Source organism: Dermacentor albipictus, chromosome 5, assembly GCF_038994185.2.
Source record: "Dermacentor albipictus isolate Rhodes 1998 colony chromosome 5, USDA_Dalb.pri_finalv2, whole genome shotgun sequence".
Taxonomy (NCBI): Eukaryota; Metazoa; Arthropoda; class Arachnida; order Ixodida; family Ixodidae; genus Dermacentor; species Dermacentor albipictus.
This window is the reverse complement of record NC_091825.1, coordinates 23,074,198-23,096,219: the sequence shown is the minus strand read 5'-3', so window position 1 is coordinate 23,096,219 and position 22,022 is coordinate 23,074,198. Positions and strand designations below refer to the sequence as shown.

Below are 22,022 nucleotides of genomic sequence, written 5' to 3'. Positions count from 1 at the left end.
AGGAGGTGTTCGCATAAAAAATTGCCTGTTCGCGAGAGCGGTCAGCCGATCTTATCCACGCCTGGCACGCGCAGGCTTCGGCGAGCCCCAACCCACGGACCAGTCCTGGTTCTAGATTTGGTGTCCCCGTTGTTGCCGCTTTGGTTTCCTGGAGGCGCCGCCAATAATGCGAAAAAATGACACGTCGTTGCAATTAGTGAAAAAAAAAGGATTGAATAAATAGAATTACATCCAGCCGCCAACCTGTGACGCTAAGTTCAACACTACCTCGCCCCGCGACTTCTACAAGACCAGTCAGAACTTTGCCTCTGAAGGTACGTCAGACAGAACTTCTCGCGCCTACGGCGCCGGTACTGGGTCAGTCTTCGCCAGTGGCAGTCTTTTAGCCACTTGCGTTCAACCGCGGTCGCTAAGGTGCTCTGCCTTCTAGATTTTCAATATATGCGGCCCTGGCTCCACTACGGTCGGTACTGCTCCCACAGAAACATCTGTGATGTTATATACAGGATACATCAACGTAACGCGGGAGAAAGCTACGATCCGCCACTACTTAGCCCGTAGCTTCACCTACTATACCGCGGCGGCAGCCAGCGCCCGAAAGCAAGCAAGCTCGACTCCACTCCGCAATGCCGGCACGCCTAGGGACACACGCCTACAACACGCGCTCGCTAAGAAACTTCCTTCGTAGTACGTAGGCAGGGTCATACATTCAAGCAGCAAAGGCCCCCAGATTTTCTCTCTCTCGACCGCTCTTACTCGCCCCTGCGCACCAACGACTGGCGATCCCTCAAATGAACGTTTCGTAGTATCCAGCGCTTGAGTGATCGGCGGCAACCATCTATTATTCTTTTCGGAACAGGGCAGTATACGGCTATACCGAAAATAAATCCAGTTTTGGTCGGCATACTAGTGCATCTTTAACGAGTAAACGTCACATAGACACAATGAATTTTCGCGATTTCTTGACATGGGGGAGGGGGGAATGACAGGCAGGAGAAGTGGGTGCAGCCTGAAACCTTTTGGCCAATAGCAGAGGGTGAATGGTGAAAAGGAGTCGAATCAGAATGAATTGTTTGAATCACCCCTAATCAGTGTGCATACGTCATGTCAGACTAGGAGCTATCCAGGTTTCCGTGACGTCACACGACAGACTGGCTATGTAGGGGTGGTCCAAAACAGTTTTTGACAGATCGCTGACGGGTGATTGCAGAATTCGAATTGAAAAGTTAGGAATAGCTTTACGGTTTAGCACCCCAAACGTAGTATTGCCGCAAGAAACAAGCAAGAAATTTCCAAAATAAAACTTCTTAGCTTACAAAACAGCAAGCTAAATACGTTTCGGCCTCTTCTCTGGGATTTGATTAGAACCCATCAATTAAACAGGACCCTTCCTTTTGGCCCAGAATCTAATTGTGATATTCAAAGGTTTCTCGACACGCTAGCCAGCACTGCATAATAACGTCTTACTTTTCATTGTTATTACTATATTAGTTTTACTTGTTATTACGACATTTTCTTCTGGTTGCAGCTATTTATCTTTTTCCACGCCCCCGCCCCCCAATGCCTTTCGGAATGCCGCTTGCCTCAAGGGTGAAAAACGAAGATAAAAATCAACGCAAGCGCCTCTCTGTCACAGTACTCGTAAATATGCACGGTTTAGGACGAAAACGATGCGACTTCGTGTAGCCTAGCCCGCTTTTGTTTGCGCGTGCCTATTGTAGTAAGTAACCGTGATAACAACTCCCTGCTCTAACGCCTGGATAGTATGCACGATAATTTGTTGCTGCTTTGCTTCAGCGAGTTCTAGAGTAAGCCGTTCTAGAGTAAGAAGAAAAAACACTATCACTAGCTTTTGAACTGTATATCGAGACAATGCGCGAATTATTGTCGAGAGGTATGTTGTATAAGAAGCACAACGATCGCATCGCTGCCCCTGCCTAAAAAAAGAGCGCCTGATTTGGGTGAACACGCAAAAGTGTTTTCTTCACGGCTTTGAATTAAACTCATAGAGCCTTACGATACTTCATTTATTTTAAATAGTAGCGTTGTCCTCCTTTATCGCAAACTATAAAATGATTCGTCCAACCCATAATATAGCGACCTAAATTAATAGGCAGTAATCTAAACTGCAGAAGCATGTCACGCTGGGCTTGCTGGTTCAACGTGGCTTTTGACGGTAAAATAACACAGGCAAAAGAGACAGAAGAGATGGAATGAATACTAACCACAAACGCTCACTAACAAGTTCAGGGTTTGTTACGATGATAGGAATAAATAGCAATAGCATCTCAAAAAAAGAAAGTTAGCGAGCGTTGTTGCCAGAACGCTGTGATCAATAAAGTGTCACAAGGGGAATGGTTACAAATATAACATGAAATTCATAAAGCGCTCTTTGTGGTGTCTGTTTATTCCTTCTGCCAGATCTCGTGCTCTATGGAGTTTCCCGTTCAAAAGACGTAAAGTAACAACTGGGATTTCATGCAATTTCCTTGCTTTAATTTGTGATGGGGAGAGAAATACCGTACCGTTCAGACCTTAGATAATGCCCTATAGTTTCGCTAATAACTTTTACAAACCCAAACTATTTCACGCGAAATATCAAACAGCATTGAATCATGCTAAATGTTTTGTTAATAGAATGTGTATACGGTGAAAATCTATTTTAAATGCCTAAGTGGAAAAGTATAGGCTTTTTAAATGTCCGTTACCTCAAATCAGAACACCGCGCCGTGTGGGAGTGCTTATACGATGGTCTAAAATTAAGGTTGGTATGACGTCTTGCTGAAGTGGAAGTAATGGTGGCTTGATAACACCTACTTCTTTATTCGAATATCCTTGAAGAGTTGATAATTGAAAATGGCAGCTGGGCTGTAACAAAACCTGTCAATTTAAAAGGTAGCTTTAGCTCGGCTGCTCCTATCTAAATACATGTAAAAACAGAATTCGTTTTTCTCGGCACCCACTGCACCAAATTTGACGAGGTTTCCTGAATTTAAAAGAAAAACATAAAATCTAGTGACCGTTGGTTTGGAATATTTTATTTACATCGTCAATATTTTAATGAAAAATGCTAAATATCGATAACCTTCAGGAAACAAAACTATCAAGTTTGCAACTCTGTAAGTCAGCAATGAAAAATGATATCACAATTCTGTGAATTGCAGCTAATAGCACATGTAAAGCGGCACAAAGCTTTTATGTTACGCTTGAATATTAAAAATCTATCAATATGAAAATACAGCTTTTGCAGGCCCCTTGAACACAACGTAAGGATTTCACGCAACCTATAATTTGACATATTGGATTTGTTCGGTTTGAATGATCTAAAGGATACCGTTTACAGAACCGTGATATCTGTTCTTGATGGCGAGATATTAATTTGTAAACTTCGTGCTTCTATTTCTATAAACTGTCGAATTTTAAAAATTTATTTTAAGAAATTCAGGCCCTAAATCGAAATTCCACTTCCAACAGTCACTAGAGTTTAGCTATTTTTCTCAAATGCCAGAAATTTAATTAAAATCGGCCAAGGGGTTTTTTCAGAAAAAAAACATTTTTGCGTTTTACATGTATTTAAATAGGCAGCATCGGAGTTGGGCCCGAGCTAAAGCTTCCTCTTAAACTTACGATGTACTTGCTATAGCAACAATACTCACGGGCTTGTCTCGACCCAAAAGAAAGGCTTGTGTATGACTCCTTCGGGGAGCACTGTAACGATATAAGGTAACAGTCGGTGTAATATGTTATCGTAAGGATATTTTGACTTATGCTCGAAAGAGCAATTGTTCTAAAATTATTATAGGGAGCTTGCACAGCCACCTTCATATTGTTTTGGCAATGTGCATGCACTATACATGGTTACACGCAAATTATGATCATATAGAGAGAGATCAATTTATTGTTCTTGATCAGGTGCCTGTTGTATACCTCTTTGATAAAATGACAGAAGCACACTGCTTCGAGTTCTATAGGTGATTTCGGTATGGCACCACAGTGACAGACATCATAAGTGCACGAGGCACTTCTCATGTATGCGCCGTGAGCTAATATTTTTCACCATGAGCAACCACATTTGACCGCGAACTTTTGCCAACTGATGTCTCCCCACTTGCTGTGCAAAGAGGTCTAATAACCTATATTTCATGTTCTGCTGCTTTGAGATGTTGCGCCGAACTCTGCTCAACCAGACAGGCTCTATTTTCGGGCTGGGCAAAAAAATTAATAATAACACAGTTGGCTGCTTTGTGGCGTTGGTGGAGCAAGAGTCTTCACTCACCTTCGTGACATTAACGCAGTTACGGTGATGCTCAAAAGTAATTTGGAACCAAGTCGTTTAAAAGCTAGCATATTTATGCTAGCCTTTATGCGTGCATGCTAAATTGCGACAGAATACGAATGAAATTACATCACTCACGCATATAATTTCCGAGGTATTGAAATATGGGATCGGCTTGAGGCTGCGACTCGACCCACCTGTGTACATGAAGAGATGTTATGATAATGGTGTTACGTGGAAACACAGTAGGTAAACTATTTACATGATTTATTGACAAGGGGTAGCAAGCACTAGCCAACATGGAAGCACGCCAACACCAAGCTAGGGGCCCATCATTCCTTATGCGGCGGAAGCACCTGGGCGTTGCGGCTGCATTCCTCATGTACGTTGGGTGCAGATGATTCGGTGCGGGGCGGCTTGCAGTACACAAGGAACCAGATTAAGCGGGAAATAGGCTGTGGGCCTGCGACGGCCACTGCCCGCGGCAACAGAGCGCAATCTGACAGGCTCGACTGCAGTGAAAAGGTTTATCGTCGCCTGTTCTCCATTCCGGCGGGTTTCTGCAACAATCAGGGGCGTATGGTCGATGAGGCTTGTCTGAGGAGACTAGAGCGGCGTCAGGAGTCCTTAGGGCGCAGCCAGTAGAGAGGAGGCAAATATTCTCAAATTCCTGGCGAACAGCAGCCAGGATCAGTAGAAAAGCTGGCGTCAAGGTATCGGATACAGTGGCTTTGCATAAAACCTGAATATGCGGCCTTGAATTCTCGGCGGACGATTCGCGTCATGCCGCCTGAAGGAGATGGCTCACAGGCAGTTGCCTCGCAGGACAACCTCACAGTGGCATTCGGTAGATGCTCGAACTGAGGCGAGCTGAGCTGACATTTCGCTTGCTCTAGATGACAGCACTCCTTGACCGCAAGCTCAACGATGGTCACGTTGGTGAATACGAGCTGATTAAACGCGTAGTGCGATACTCTTTGAAATGAGGGTGATCTTGACAGCCTTGGTGATGTTCTGGTCAGCTTGTAGGCCCAAGGCCAGCATGTCCTTTGTGTACGACAAGTAAAGCTGAGTTGACTTCTGCATAGGTACAGCCAGTTGCTTCTTGGCGGCAAGCTGTCGACCAAACTGGTTACCGGAAAGGTCGCGGAACTGCTGTTTGAACCCTAACCGGCGACATCGTCCTCGTGTGTCCGAAACTGGAGGCGAGGGGTCGCCAGAGGCTGCTTAATGGTGCGTTCCACTAAATCCAAGTGACCAGATCATCATCTTCGTATAGTGCGCAGCAATATGTATATAGTATATGCTCATAGCTAACTAAGAAATTGTAGAAATAGTTCCTTGAATAGAGAATATTGGAAACAGTATTGAATATTTAGGTGTACATAAGTACTGGCTGTTGCATCAGAAGTCAAAAATAACGTACAGCGCTAAGGACAAGGACAGCGATAGACGACATACACAGCGCTGTCCTTGTCCTTTGCACTGTACGTTATTTTAGATCATGAATTACCAACTAGCCCAAGCAACCACCCTAGATCAGAAGTCAATTCTTTTAGAGAAAATATTTTTGTTACTTTCTTGGTCGTTTGCTTATTTCTGCCTAATTAAATATTATTATAATTGGAAAATATTTAGCACCTAAAATTTAATAATCAGAAGAGTTTTGGTACAGTGACACATGTGTAATAGGCACACCCTTTCAACACCTTTGAAGTTCTGGGTCCTAATCCTATAATTTAAATGTACGTCACTCTCTTTTGTTACCAGTAGGCTCTCCCACTAAAAGAAGGCAAACGAGTTTGACCAAAAGCAAAGCTGGTCGAAAAAGGCAAACCAAGCTGGTACAAATTCCGACTTGCCTTGACGCCAGCCTTATACAAAAGCATGACTGAAGTTTGAGCAAAAATGACCCACATGTACTCATATGTTGAGTGTGGGCAGTCACGATTCCGATTTACAGGTGGGCAAGAGCGGTGACGCGAAAAATGTATTGCTGACCCCCATTTTATATACCCGCATCGAAATTAGACGAGGTGCTGAATACCCCTCAATCAATAAAAACTATGTACCGTCAGTTTACTGCATAACTTGTGCAGGCTTAGCAGTCACGTCGATCACAGTTATACAGGTTCTTTCAGCGAACATTTTAAAAAATTCTGAACGGTTGCCTGTTCAGAAAACGCAATTATAGCTGATGAGCTGGGCTTCTTGAAGCGGCGGACACTATTTGCACTAAACATTGAAGTGCATATTTGACTTATTACCAAAAAATTGCTAATTACGTTTTAATAATTTTTTATGGACCATTTTCTATTTAGAAATTATATCCGCGGAGTTCGCAAGGCGAATTCACTTAAAACGAATTCTCAGGATGTCACAAGTTCCGAGATAGTAATTCCCGAACTTTGCGGAGAAACACATTGGCGTTCCAGTTATTTTCTTGCCAGAACGTAGTTTTATGAACTTATGAAGAAGCATAACTGGAACGCCAATGCATTTCTCCACAAAGTTAGTGAATTCGAAACTGGTGCATCCTGAGAATTCGTTTCAAGTGGATCCATCTGGCGAACTTGTAAATTTTAATGTAAATTGTAAAGAATTTGTAAATTGCAATGTTTGCCATAAGGCAATCAGTCAAAAACTGAACTAGGGACTTTCAGACAATTAGCCGATTATTCATTGCACTTATTTTGCAATTATTTCCTCGTCTTTGTGTAGACCAGCTCATGAACTAGAATTGTTCTATCTGCCACAGAAAACCTTTTAGGAACTGAAAATGTTTGCGGAAACACCCGGTGTATGTTGACTACACGTGATCATATCGCTACAAGACATTAGAATACGTGAAATTCAACAGAGCATTCTTTCGCTATGCTGTATAGTCAGTAATATATTCTTTTATTTAAATTTGCTTTGATCATAAACAGCAGAGTGAAGTTTTCAGGAACATCAGTTCTCAGCTATAGAGGATTTGTCGAAGGGACGTGGTTTTTACACAGCTGTCATATTATTATAATAACAAAAAAGAGAGCGTAAAAGAGAGCACGATTAGCACGTAGTGCGCTAACATTAATTGGCGGATATTTCTAATAGCTCACAGTGCAGTAACAACGGCGTTGGCTTCGTATTCATGTCCAATAATTCATGTCTACGCACATTTGCCATCTCATGCACTTCTTGAACCGATGCCTGAAGTAAACTTAAGCAAAGAGGGCATTCTTCCCCTTTTGCGTACGCTTGATAGAAGAAGATCACCCGGTCCTGACGAAATATCAAACGATTTTCTTAACAGATATGTGACCTGGGTAGCAGAGTATTTGTATAAAATATATACAGTCTCGTTAGAATCTTGTCTGATACCCGTTGACTGGCGCTCCGCAAGGATAGTCCCAATTCACAAGACTGGATCACCATTAGAATTTAACAACTACAGACCAGTTTCCCTAACATCCAGGATTTGTAAGATGTTAGAACATATTATATTTAAGGCGATTATCATACATCTAGAAAATAACCAACTGCTTCATGACAATCAACATGGCTTTAGCTCCGGTCTGTCCACTTCAACCCAGCTAGCCGAGATAACCGATGATTTCGTAAATTCCCTAAATATGAAGGGACAGATTGACGCAGTGTTTTTAGACTTTTCAAAAGCATTCGACGTTGTTCCACATGATGATTTAGTAACTAAACTGCATGCTATTGGTATTGGAGACAACATTGTTCGCTGGATAGCATGTTACTTAGCTTCAAGGAAACAATACGTGGCTGTTAACGACTGCGTCTCTGATACACTAGATGTACACTCAGGAGTACCACAAGGGTCGGTGCTCGGTCCATTGTTGTTTCTGGTCTACATCAACGATATCTATTTTTCAGTGCAACCTCCTGTAAAGATCCGACTGTTTGCGGAAGATTGTGTCCTTTATTCCAGCACAAATCAACACTCTGATCAAGTCAGACTAAACGATGCATTGCATTCAATCAGTGCATCGTGTGATAAATGGGGCTTGAAACTGAATATTTCGAAAACAGCAAGCATAACATTTAGTAACAAAAAAGAACCTTTACAATTTGCCTACACCATTAAAAATGCTTATATTAAGAAAAACTAGCTGGGTGAAGTATTTAGGCGTTACACTCACAAGTACTTTGAGTTGGGAACCCCATATAAATAATGTTTGCAGTAACGCACTGAAAAAGCTGGCATTTTTAAAACGAAAACTACGTCATGCGTCACCTGCTGTAAAGTTAACAGCATACAAAGCTCTCATCAGGCCAGAATTAGAATATGCGGACCTAATCTGGAGCCCGTATCAGCAATATTTAATAAAAAAAATAGAAAGGGTTCAGAACATGGTCTTGAGGTTCATCTATTCTACCTATTCGCGCTTCTCGAGCGTATCAGTTCTTCGCGATAAAGCGAAGGTGAAAAAACTCGATCATCGCAGAATGGTATGCAGATTAAAATTTATCTATCAGCTCTACCATGGTACCATGGTCACATAAAGCGTGAACGTCACATACCCGAGCCGTCAATACGCTTTGCCCGTACACAACACAACAAAACAGTCAGGCAACCATTCAGTCACCTTAGCATGCATCAATATTCCCTGTTTCCTCATGCTATTTTATTGTGGAATAAATTATCACAAGAAATAGTTAGCGCTAATACCACACAATCGCTCGTTCATCTTGTGAATGGTTTTTTCTTTTGATTAATAGCATCATGCACATAGGGAAAGAAATTAATTGATCATCGTATGTGTTCTGTAATAAAATTAGGTGAAAATGCTGAATTGAGTGATCTGTTGCGTGTACATGGTTTTTCAGTGCTTTGTTGTTGAGTTGCAAACTACAACTCTTGTTCCTATATCGTATTTATTGTTGATAAGTCTAAATTTCAAAGGCTGATGTTCCTGTATATCTTATTTTATATTTGTATTGTTCTGTATTCTATTTCTTTGATTCCCAGCCTTGTTTATTACTATTGATGTAACCACTCCTGCTTGGGCCCGAATAGGGCCTGCAGTATTTGTAAATGAATAAATAAAAATAATTTTCGGCACGAAATACAATTGCACTCCTAGAAGCGTCATATCGTTTCTTGCGAAGAAGCAAATCTATCAAAAGCGTCTTTAAATATAAGTACTGATGAAATAAGATAAAGGGTGGTGATGTGAATACGTTCACACATTCGGTTGTTATGCATCACTTTTAAGTGCAATGTTTCCATTCACAAGCATACTGACAAAATGTTGCAACACTTACCCGAAGTCTGGTGCATGACCATGCCGCCTGAGCTTAAAGAAGTCGTTCAGTACTTTCTCTTTCATAACGGCCAGAGATGCGGCGAAAAATTCCTCTCTCTTAAGATTAGGTATCTAGAAATAAATATTGTATTTCCGTTAGGCGATTCTAGCCCAAGAACCTTTATGCCAGTCAGGCAAGTCCAAGCCGAACCTAAGCTACAAAACCAAAAGAATATAAAGTTATAGAGCGCATATAAGTAATATTTTACAGAGTTGGTGAAAGTAAATCTGGAAAAATGCTATATTTGCGATAGCCGTAGATGTACAACTAGGGGAAATAAAACTGAAGAAGAGGCACATTAGCGTCGACAAGAGAAACTACGACCCGTACCTTACGTTCGCGTTTATCTACCCATTGGTCAACGATGGCGTGATTTTCGCCCTGTGACTTTCTTGGGCACCCATGCACGTAGGTGCCTTAGCCCTGCTAAGGCACCTACGTGCATGGCCCTGCAACTTAGCCCTGCTATCGACCCCTCAGCTCACGATCACGCTGTGGAATGCGGAACACCCACCAAATTTACGGTGACAAGTAACAAGCCACCTTGGCAACAGAAAAATAGTCAAGGAATACTTGACATACGACATAATCTGGAAAATTCATAAGAATGAGGTTGTTATTGGGTAAATCTGATTCGAAGCTAAGCAAGTGGACCAAAGAAGAGCGCGTGCGCGTGCGGGCTTGCAGTGATACCTAAAAATTGCGATTAAGATATTCCCATATTTTTCTCATAGGGTGTCCAATCGGGTAGTTTGCCTTAGAAAGCACACCAATGTAATAGTGCCCGGTCTCTTGTCCTAAATTGACATTGTACGGCAGTAACGTTTAAGAACATGTTTCCAAATTTACTCCGTGGCTTCCAGGAACCCTAGCTCACGCAAACATTGTATATAGACAATTCCGTTGTTTGTCTGGTTAACGTTGCTGCCTTTCTTTTTTCCGGCTTCTCCTAATAGTAGACCGCCACGCGTTGTGTGCATAATTTTGGGGCGGTTCCCACTTGCGCCAAATCTTCTTTCTTCACTTGCTTTCGCCCCTTGCATTATTACAACTGGGAAAGCAGTGCGAATTCATCCTACATTCATAATTGGTATAACATTTCGTTGAAAAGATTTGTCTGTACTATTCTATCCTTATTTAAGATTCACTTTGTTCACAACCTTCCCACAGGTCCTTGAATATGCATTAAAAAAGAATGGGAAGAAGAAAGGAAGACACAGAAAAAATAAGACCAGCTTTACCAAATAAAATAATATACACAAATAAAACAAAACATCAAGCGAGGGTAAGACATAAGAATAAATGATCCAAAATGAAACACAATGGATATAAAATAACTAAGATTGATTACAAAGGAAATGAAATTAAAATTGATTGAAAAACGTCGCAACGAGAGGTAAGCGAAACTAACCGCGATTAGATATCGACACGTGGAGTTGTTCATCTATTTCGGGTGAGCGCTTTTCACCGTCTAACAAATGTTGTCGCTTAGCGCGGGACACGCCTGCATGTATCGGAAGTTTCTCGAATGTTATTGAAGGTTCCATGTGCTGTCTATTGTCACGGAGCCTCGTGTGATCTATCTGGGGTGCGATCGCAGATCGTTGTTCGGCACGTTCGTTCGGTTACCGGCGGGCGCGATTGGCCCACTTCGCCCCGACGTCGCCAGCCAGGGAGCGCAGCCACGTTGTTGAACTCTCGTTTTATTAGAATGTGAAGACGGCTACCCAGTGGTCGATTTAGGCACCACTGGCCTCCTTGAAGTCCTTGGTTTCAGCGGGAGCAGTGGTAAAGCAAACATGTCCGCAACAGGCAGCAGTAAGAGGCGATTGGTGGATTGGTAGAAGTAGTGTTGCGTGTGCCGAGGTATGCGTGGCCGGCAGGAGGTCTGGACCCCACTTCACGCAGAGTCAGAGACGAGGAGAGCTTTCTCGGCGAAGAATTCTTTATACAGTATGTGCAAGTTTGCGTGGTTATGAGGAGAGACCAACTGAGCAGCTCCAAGCTGCTTAAATAACACTTCCCGTCCCCAGATTCCCCAGATAGTCCCTAAGGACGAACAAGTTCGAGAGAGAGAGGGTCCGGGCAGCCTCGGTGGTCCCAACGCCGCTTTTAGTGGCCGGCGCCTCCGGGCACCGCGCTGCGCCGTCAGGCTAATCTGGCGGTCGGTCGGTATGGGGCGCCGGGCAAGTTCAGTGGCCCGGCATACGACAAAGGGAACGAACGATCTGCAAGGCAAGGTGTCGAAACATAGTCCTTGGGTGGTCGGTAAAAGGGTTGCCCCTTGGCGCCGCCGCACGAAGGAAGGGGTAGGGTGCATTGCTGTCCGCACGAGGAGGGGCCGAATAGCAGTCGGTAAGCCGACGGCCGCTTCCGTCGTTGACGCCGTGCAGCTGCGAGGACACCCACGCCGTGGGGACACCCACCATGGGGGGATTAACGCCGCCTCCACGGTCGACACACCACAGCACTGGCCTCCCGTCAGGCAAATCCTGAGGCACAAACATAACAGCTCCTCCGCCGACGGGGAAGATCTCGTACGGTGAGAAGTCTCAGCTGCTCGACGGAAGAGATCTGCTTCGCCTCCTGTCTCTTGATTTTCTCCTAAATCACGTAGGACGAAACCACTGGCTCGGCAGTGCAAGCCGTACTCGCCAAGCGACCAAGCTGACATTGACAGTGAAAACTCCTATATATGTACTTCGTTAACTTCTGGCAGTCACACAAGTGTTCTCGCTTCTTCACAATGCAAATAAACAAAACTATACAGTTGCAGACAAAAGAAATCTAGTACAAGCTGGCAAGATAAACTAAAAGGCGCGGCTTAAACCATCAGCATTGGCGTTGGCCGCTCCCTTTCGATAGCGCACGCTGAAATTCAGCTCCTGAAGTGCTAGACTCCACCTTAACAATCGGGGATTCTTGCCTGACATTTGAGCCAGCCACTTTAGCGGGCAATGATCGGTCACAAAGACAAATGTCGTTCCGTAAAGGTAGCAGGCTAGTTTTTGAGATGCCCAAACAAGGCATGCACATTCTTTTTCCGATGCGCTATAGGCCTCCTCTCGCACCGTGAGCTTTCGGCTGGCGCATAACACTGGGTGCTCTTCACCATTGTCACCCTCCTGACACAACACGACCCCCAACCCACGATTGCCTGCATCGCACTGTACAATGGAGGGTCGGTCGTAGTTCGGTGCACGCAGCACGGGAGAAGCCGAGAGAGCCGCTTTTAGCCCCTGAAACGCGTCCGCCTTGGCGTCATCCCAAATTACTCTTTCAAGAGCCGATTTTCTTAGGACATCGGTCAGTGGAGCCGCTTGTTCTGAATATTGGGGAATGGGACACATCTGATCTTTGGTTGTCGCATTCAGCTTCCTATATTCAATGCTAGGCGGTGGGTCTTTACCCGGGACCTCTACAAGAATGAGCGGAGAAGCATAGAAGCTCTCGCAAGGCTCGATTATTCTAAGTTCCAGCATCCGCTCAACTTCTCTTTTTAACATTTCCTGCTGTCTCGGTGCCGTCCTGTAAGCTCGTGACTTCACTGGAGTCTCGGATGCGAGTTCTATGTCGTGAGCCATCAGTTCCGTCTTTCCTGGATTTTGAGGAAACAAATCCATGTTCTCTTCTACCAAGTTATTTGGATCAGCCAATCGCAGGTCTGTCAAAGCTACCCGAGACGCAGCGACCCTCATCACATCTTTCGCACCCGTAATTTCCTTCATTTCGCTTAGACACGGAATTTCTGTCGCCACTTCCTCCGTCATGTTGAGAGCCAAATTAACTGTTTGCTCCTTCATGAGAACCTCTCTCGTCACTTTTGCTAGCATGCTATCTAGTGAACTAGAGCACGGCAGGACAAACAACCCGTCGACACATTCGACGTCCTTCATCAATGCGCTCTCGAACTTGGTTTGTCTGCCTGATTGCCCAAGAGCCTTCACCGCTGCATTTTCTGCAATCTCTCTCTCATGCTTAACAGTCTCTCCCTCACTACTCACTGATATTGAAGGGCTTTCCGGCTCAATTTCGCACTCATCGCCGAGTGGATTGCTCACTTCCACGTCAGTATCCTGTTCTTTAATTTCCGGTTTAGGAGCCAAGGCACGCGCTTTAGATGTCGTTAGAGCCGGAACGCTACCCTCTACCCAAAGTTTATCCTGGTCCCTCAGTAGGCGATCGGTGCGGTTAGAGAACAAGTAAGTGTACTGCGGCGGCAGCTTGTTAGAAACAGCTGCCTCAGTACACACTTCACCGAACGGCCCACTTAGCACCACATCTGCGACCGGAAGGCAGACACTCGTGTCTTCTAACACAGGCTTTATCCAAGCGCATTTGCCATTGTACTGCTCCTGCTTCACATAATCTGGGTGCACCAAGTCAATGGTTGCTCCACTGTCCCGAAACACGTTGCAGCTTTTCCCATTCACCTGCAGTTTAGACAGGTGCGGTTTGAGCAGCTCATCATTAGTCTGCGAGTCCGAAACGTACGCAAACACAACCCTTGGTTTGCGGCAGCCGACAGCTATGTGACCGGTTTCGTTACAGTTAAAGCACGTCACCGGCCTCCGTTCTCCGAACAAGCTCTTCTGTGAACGCTTCTCGCGAATCTCTCTATCTTGTTTCCCTATCGGCTGCTCGTGAACCTTCGGCTCCACTTCTTTCACAGCATCTTTCCCATTACTGGGCCTAGCTGTACCCTCCCAGCCTCTCTTTTCCTTGGCACTGGCGATCGTAGCCTCCTCTTTAATTCCTCTGCGTGAGGCATACTGATCCGCCAGGTCAGCGGCTGACTGCACCGACTCGACACGATCTCTGTCTTGGATCCAAAGTTTCATTGCCTCCGGCACCTTTGAATAAAACTGCTCCAAGGCAAACACTTCTAACGCCTTTTCGAAGCTGCCAAAAGCTTTGGCGCCCTTTAACCACTCGGCCAAATTTACCTTTAACTCATAAGCAAACTCAGCAAAAGTGGCGCCCTGCCTTTTGTTCAGACTTCGAAATCTCTGCCTGAATGCCTCTGCTGACAAATGAAACCGCTTCAATAGGCTCTCTTTTACCTGATCATAGTCGTCAGAATCATCCGCAGGGAACCTCGCAAGCACATCTGCTACCTCGCATGGCAACAAACTAAGCAAGCGCCGCGCCCAAGTGCTGCGAACAAATGTTGACTTTTCGCAAGTTCTTTCGAAATTTACTAGATACAGGCCTATATCTTGCCCAACCTTGAAGGGCTGCATAAGTTTAGATAGATCATAAAGGTCATGTCTACCTGCTCCCTCTGATTCCGGAACCACACTTGTCTTTCTCAACTCGACTTCAAGTCGAAGTTTCTCTATCTGAAGCTCTGTTAGCTTCTGCTCGTCCGCCTTGCGCCTTAGGATTTCGTTCCACATTTCTACGATTTCCTCTTTCGCAAGATCCGTGCTCTCAATCGCTTCAATGATACTTGCTTTCGTCATTTGAAGCTGAACTTCAACGCCTAGCTCCTCGCAAAGGGATATGAGCTGAGTTCTAAGCAACCGTTTGAGATCCATCACGAAACACTGGTGTGACAATGCCTCGACCTCTACCCAGAAGTACCAAAACACACGCTTCTGCGGCAGGTCCCTACCAGCTACTAGGATTACACCTCTATCCAGTCAGCCTGGTCACTCAAAGAGCAAAGCCAACACTCACCAGCCCTGAGCTGTCCGTCCCCGTGATCTCGGTGTGCTGTCGTCCGTCATACTTCAGGCTCGATCCCACCGCTCGCCATCCAGCTGTTGTGTGTGCCGAGGTATGCGTGGCCGGCAGGAGGTCAGGACCCCATTTCACGCAGAGTCAGAGACGAGGAGAGCTTTCTCGAAGAATTCTTTATACAGTATGTACAAGTTTGCGTGGTTATGAGGAGAGACCAACCGAGCAGCTCCAAGCTGCTTAAATAACACTTCCCGTCCCCAGATTCCCCAGATAGTCCCTAAGGACGAACAAGTTCGAGAGAGAGAGGGTCCGGGCAGCCTCGGTGCTCCCAACGCCGCTTTCAGTGGCCGGCGCCTCCGGGCACCGCGCTGCGCCGTCAGGCTAATCTGGCGGTCGGTCGGTATGGGGCGCCGGGCAAGTTCAGTGGCCCGGCATACGACAAAGGGAACGAACGATCTGCAAGGCAAGGTGTCGAAACATAGTCCTTGGGTGGTCGGTAAAAGGGTTGCCCCTTGGCGCCGCCGCACGAAGGAAGGGGTGGGGTGCATTGCTGTCCGCACGAGGAGGGGCCGAATAGCAGTCGGTAAGCCGACGGCCGCTTCCGTCGTTGACGCCGTGCAGCTGCGAGGACACCCACGCCGTGGGGACACCCACCATGGGGGGATTAACGCCGCCTCCACGGTCGACACACCACAGCACTGGCCTCCCGTCAGGCAAATCCTAAGGCACAAACATAACAGTAGGGAAACGACAAGAGACGGCGATGTACAAAAGCACAGTTCGCAATAGGGGATCAGAAAATTTGGGCGTGGTAGTTAATAGTGTTTTTTTTTTCATTGTTTAACCTAGGTAGGACATTAGTCAGTATAATAGCAAAAGCTTGGTGGTGCAACCCACCACCCCGTTGCAATGGGGACGCTCATAACATCCATCGATCCATCCATGATATCAAAATGACGATACGCTCCAGTCAAACATCGTGCAGCCGAGCACGTCGTCTGCTGGGCGCCGAACCCGACGGGAGTTGGGAAGTTTGGAGCGATCGCACGCTCTTTACGAGACCGGCTTCTCATAACGCATCTGGTGGATTGAATTGGATCCAACCGGCGGCTGCGGCTGCGGAATGGCACGTTCGGATCCAATCCATAGTTTAATTCGAGAAAATAGCGCTTGCGAAATTGCGCTTGCGTTGGGAGCTTAGGTGGTGGCGCTGGCGTTGCTCGAGGAGGAAAGAGAGCTGGTGGCGGAGCGAAACGCGTTTGAAAAAATGGTAGAAAGCAAATTTCGGCGTCGCTTTAGTTTCTCGAAAGAAATAGTGCGTTGGTTGGACAGCGAAATCAACCTCACGATCGGTGCCAGTGAGCGACTAGAAAGTTGTTGCTGCCTCTTGAAAAGTGTGCCACTGCTCCCGTCGTTTCTTTCTTTTTTCTTCTCGCTGTGCCCTACACCACCCTAGGGACGACACAGAAAAACTAATAGTTATAAATTGCAGTAGTCACACTTACTGCTATTTGAAAAAGTGTTTAAGCTTTCGAAGAAAACAATACACGCTTTAGATAAAGATTTCATTCATTGGAAGACGAGAAACAGTTTGCTTTGTAGTATACTGTCTACAAGCAGACGACAAACGAGGGAAGTAAACTTGCGGGGAGTTCACCGCTTGCTGATTGGCTGCCCTCACCCCATTCTGAGAAATGTTGCATACTGCCTCTTTGTGACATTGCAGCAACCGTACAGAACGCCTACCGAACAAAGATCCCCGATCGCGCCCCTGATTGCATGTATGCGCGACGCGAATGATGAACTTTCTGGAAGACACGCGGGTACCAGCGATTACTCCGGAACGTTCCCTGGCTCGTGTATAAAAGCCGACGCACCAGACCAGCAGATCACATTTCGACGATTGCAGACCGTGTTCGCCGCTATCACTGTGAGTGTAACTTGCTTTTGTGGGCACACGTTCGTGCAATAAAATTTAGTTTCGTCATTCACAGATTTGCCGCTGTATTAGTCACCGTCAATACCACGTGGCACCTGATGGAGGTGTTAGTGCGTTCATGTGCCGAACGCTCCCGCAAAGCCGTAAGTCAAGCCCCAGCCGCGAAGACAACACGAAAATCGCCAAGGACAAGTGATCTAGATGCAGGCTGCAAGGTCTGCCCGCGGAGCACGGGCTTTTGCCTGAGAAGACCAAGAAGTGTACGAGCACGACAGCAGCTACAATGAGAGCACCAGAGTGGCCAACATCGATCGTGCAGCAGCAGCCCAGGCAGCCACCAACGTTCCGCGGTTCAACATTCGAGGACCCGGAAAGCTGGTGTGAGACGTATGAGAGAGTCGCTAAATTTACCAGCTGGAACAGCGACGACAAAATGCGACATGTCTTTTTCGCACTTAAAGACGCCGCTACGGCGTGGTTCGAGAACCGAGAAGCCACCTTAACGACGTGGGACCTGTTCTGAAGGGGCCTCCTGCCGACATTCCCAAGCGTTATACGCATAGAGCGAGCCCAAGCGCTGCAAGAAACCCGAGCGCAACTGCCTAATGAGATCGTCGCGATCGGAGAAGATGAGCCAGAAGACGGAGAAGATGAGCCATCTATTCCGCCACACTGACCCGGAAATGTCTAAGAAAGTTCGCCTACTCATGCGTGGGCTGAAGGATGAACTTTTCGCCGGAACGATACGAAGCCCACTTAAGACCGACGGCGAGTTTCCTTGCGAGGCAACCAGCACCCAGATGACAATGGAAATGCGGAACCATTAATTCAAACGTGGCAAGAACTAAACAAACTATGCCGGAGTTCAATCACTGGTCACCGACGACCAGGGCGAAACTATCAGAACGGTCGCGTGGGAGGAACTTCACGGGTTGTCCCTTCATCACAGCCACAGGTGGCTTCAATTGCCGACGTCGTACGCGAGGAGCTCCAACAATAATTCGGACAACCTTAATCGCCGCAGCCTCAGCTGGAAGCGATCACGTACGCCACCGTAGCCCACCCTCACGTTCCCCCTTCGCGCCTGCGCTAGGGCGCTGTATCGAAGCAGTTCCGCCGGCCGCCGCCAGCTCGCCCACCCATCGCCCAGCGCAGCCAGCCGAGGAAGCCGGATATTTTGCGCGCACCCGACCACGGCCCGCTTTACTATCACTGCGGGGAAGCCAGACATGTCTACCACCGATGCCCATACCGCGAAAGGGGCTACGAGGGGTCCCTGTCAACGCACCGCGCTCGCAGCAAGGTGAACGCCCTCGTGATATCGCCGACTACCTCGCTTCTACTCAGAGGAGCCCTCGACGAAGTCTTCACCAGGCTCCTAACGGTTGCCGCAGAGCTGTACATACGCTGGTGAGCCTGGGGCCACTCTGTCAGCTCATATTGTGAAAACTAAAAACAGCAACCGATGGAGGCGCGACGTACCAGCAACTCGTCAACACGATGCAGCCGCGATCCGATGTCAACACCTAACTGCTACGCAACATAAAGAACAACCGACCTTGACGTGCTTCTAGACGGCCACCCAGTCACCGCCTTTGTGGACACAGCAGCTGACTACTTCGTCTTCAGTGAATTATTCGCCGCCAAGCTGCAGAAATTCAAGGGTGCATGGGACGAACCTCCAATTCAGAGAGCTGGAGAACATCGTGTAACGCCGACGCGAATCTGCACTGCAAGAATTACAGTTCATGACCGGGCCTACCCTGCAACTCTCGTTGTCATCCAACAGTGCTCGCGAGACCTAATTCACGGTATGGACCTCATGAAACTACACCGTGCCATCATCGACTGAGGTCGAAGTCGATAACGATGCCCACAGTCCAAACGATACCCGACGGAGAGGCCTTCCAGTCAGCGTGTCTTAAGTGTACTTGAGGATCAAGTCAGCATCCTGCCTCGCTCCAACATTGTCATTAATTTCCGTGGCGAAACACTCGCAGACATAGAAGGCGTCATCGAGGGCGACTAATGTCTACTGCTCGACCGTGAAATTTGAGTTGCAACATGCATCGCTTGGTTGTACGGAGGGAAAGCCAAAGTGAACCTTAAGCCAGGAGTTCAAGGACATAAACAAGGGTACGACGATTGCATGCATCGAAGAAATCGTGGAAATCAGCAATGCCTTTGTGCTCTTCAATTCTGCGGCATCTACGCCGATGACCGTAGTTCTCGAAGCAGACGTCGACATAATTCTAAGTCTCGCCCTGATGAAACAGCAACAGCTCAGAGGTCTTCTGCGTCGATACAAGGACTGCTTTTCATCTTCATTGAGGATTTGACAAACACAAGTTGCAAAGCATCGCATAACAACCGAAGAGTGTGCTCGACCACCCCGCCAGAGTCCATAACGAGTTTCGATGCGAGAACGTGAGGTTATAAGGTAAGAAGTCAACGAATTACTGCCTGACGACATCATCTAGCCGTCGAAAAGCCTGTGGTCATCGCCTGTATTCTTGGTGAAGAAATAGGACCGAAATCTACGCTTGTGCGTCGATTATCCTTGACCGAACAAGATTACGAAGAAGGACGTATACTCCTTCCCACGGGTAGACGACGCATCGGATCGGATCTGCAACGCCAAATACTTTTCGTCGATCGACGTCAAGTGTGGCACTGCCAAATAGAAATCGACGCACTCGCGAAAAAACCGCCTTCATCACGCCAGACGGCCCCAATGAGTTCAAGGTAATGGCATCTGGACTGTGCTCGGCAACTGCAACGTTCCAGCGCGTGATGGACATGGCTTGAGGAGGATTGAAGTGGTAGGCTTCTCTTCTTTACTTGGATGACGTCGTCGTTTTCGCCGGAAATTTCGACGACTACCTTAGGTGGCTCGCGACAGTACTAGAGGCCGTCAAGTTATCATGGCTGACTCTGAAGCCAGAAAATTCCCACTTCGCTTACGATGAGCTTCTCTTCCTAGGAAACGTCATCAGCAAATCAGGAGTCCGCCGCGACCCGCAGAAGATAGCTGCCACTGCAACTGTGCCGCAGGCCATCTACAAGAATGCACTGCGTATTTTTCTTGGCATATGTGACTACTACAGGCGTTTTGTCAAGGACTTCTCGCGCATTTCTGAGCCGCTGACACATGTAACTAATGTGATGTCGAGTTCAAGTGGGAAAGGCCGCAGGCCGAGACATTTCAAGACCTTAAACAATGCTTTTAACCGCCGCCGTTACTCGCGCTCTTCGACGAAGACGTCTATACCAAAATCCATGCCAGTAGCCTAGGCTTCGATGCCATCCCTGTCCATAGCAAAGACGGACTTGAACAGGTGATGATGGCTTACGCTAGCCAGTGGCTGTCAAAAGTGGAAGTCATTAATTCTACAAGTGAAAGGTATGCCTTGCCATAATTTGCGGTACAGGAAAGTTTCACCCTTAAATATATTGCAGGCCATTCTAAGTCGTTAGCTATTATCACGCGTTGTCTTGGTTAGCCAATTTAAAGGACCCTTCAGCATGGTTAGTGTGGTGGAGCCTCATACTGGAATAACACGACATCAGAGTAATGTACAAGTCCCGACGAAAACAGTCTGATGCCGATTTCCTACCACGCGCGCCCATTGACCCGCCGTCGCAAGATGATGAAGATGACGACTCCTTCCTTGGAATAATAAGGGCGGAGGGCTTCGCTGAACAGCAACGAGCAGACCTGGAACTAAAAAGCATCGTCGTGCATTTGGAAGGGAAGACCGACGTTGTCCCTAGGGCACTTAAGCGATGATTGTCTTCGTTCTCACATCAAAACAGCCCACTCGTAGGAACACCGCTTGTGTCTCGTCCTTGTTCCATTGTGCATGCATTAATATTGATATCATATCGATATTATATTGACATTGATATCGAGACTGATATTGTACCCAGTATAAAATCTATTGGTGCTGTATTCTCTGAGACGCTCAATTGTGACCTACAAATTGAAAATATTCGGGCTAAAATGAACAGAATAAATGGCGTGTTATGTAAACGTAGGTTAACGCTTCCCACATAGGCTAAACTACGTTTCACAATACATAATAAGTGACTTGAATGAATTCTATTCATCTGTATTTTTGTCTACGTTGGCGTTAGAATACTGTAATCGAAATTGGCGCAAAATTATGCAATTGCTTTAATTGTGTAAAATGATAATTATGTAATTTATTACGGGATAGAGAACAATAATGCAATGATAACGGGTATTGAGAATATTTTTCTCTGCTTTACAATTCTGTTGTTGTGTATACTTTGCAAACTATCGCATTGCCTTTGTTTTTCACGATATTGCTGCTATGTGGGGCGTAGGGGGTCCTCATTTGCATTTGGCAGCTTTTTCCCTCCCATACTCTCTCATTCTGCACTTTGTTTTCGGACAAATAAATCTTTCTATCTATATATATCTTAGCGCTGCTATAACTTTCAAATAAACTTCTCGTAAAGAAGAGCTTCTAACCAGTCCGCGCCCACTAACTTCTTGTTATTCCTTTGGCGCTGAGTCCACAAGTACTGCACGCCCGGCATGACGATCCGACCGCTGGGCACCTCGGTTTCTCCCGGAGGCTATCGAGGATAAAGGAAAATTATTGCTGGCCACGCCTGACCGCTAACGTCGCCCATTACATCAAGGCATGTCTAGACTGCCAGGACGCAAGAGACCACCGACAAGTCCAGCAGGATTACTACAGCCGATCGAGCCTCCTTGCCGACCATTTCAGCAGATCGGGATGGACTTGTGCGGACTGTTTCCGATGTTAACGTTCG

At 46.5% G+C, this 22,022-nt stretch overlaps 1 protein-coding gene across 15 annotated transcripts in view; it reads right to left on the bottom strand.

The window, feature by feature from the left end:
- The window catches only part of LOC135898235 (neprilysin-1-like), a 521,227-nt gene that overhangs the window by 41,745 nt on the left and 457,460 nt on the right, over positions 1–22,022 (bottom strand). For 8 of the 15 annotated variants that reach the window (XR_011514790.1, XR_011514789.1, XR_010563290.1 and 5 more), the window contains 3 exons: positions 9,551–9,663; positions 4,415–4,473; positions 3,657–3,708 (listed from right to left, as the gene is read on the bottom strand). The exons of 1 other annotated variant lie outside the window; for it this stretch is intronic. Coding sequence is in view for 10 of the 14 variants with exons in the window: in XM_065427075.1 (XP_065283147.1) it covers positions 3,657–3,708; positions 4,415–4,473; positions 9,551–9,663 (224 nt within the window). In the remaining 4 variants the exon portion in view is untranslated. The remainder of the gene's footprint in view (positions 1–3,656; positions 3,709–4,414; positions 4,474–9,550; positions 9,664–22,022) is intronic. 6 more of the 15 variants (XR_010563291.1, XM_070539509.1, XM_065427082.2 and 3 more) reach the window with 2 other exon arrangements.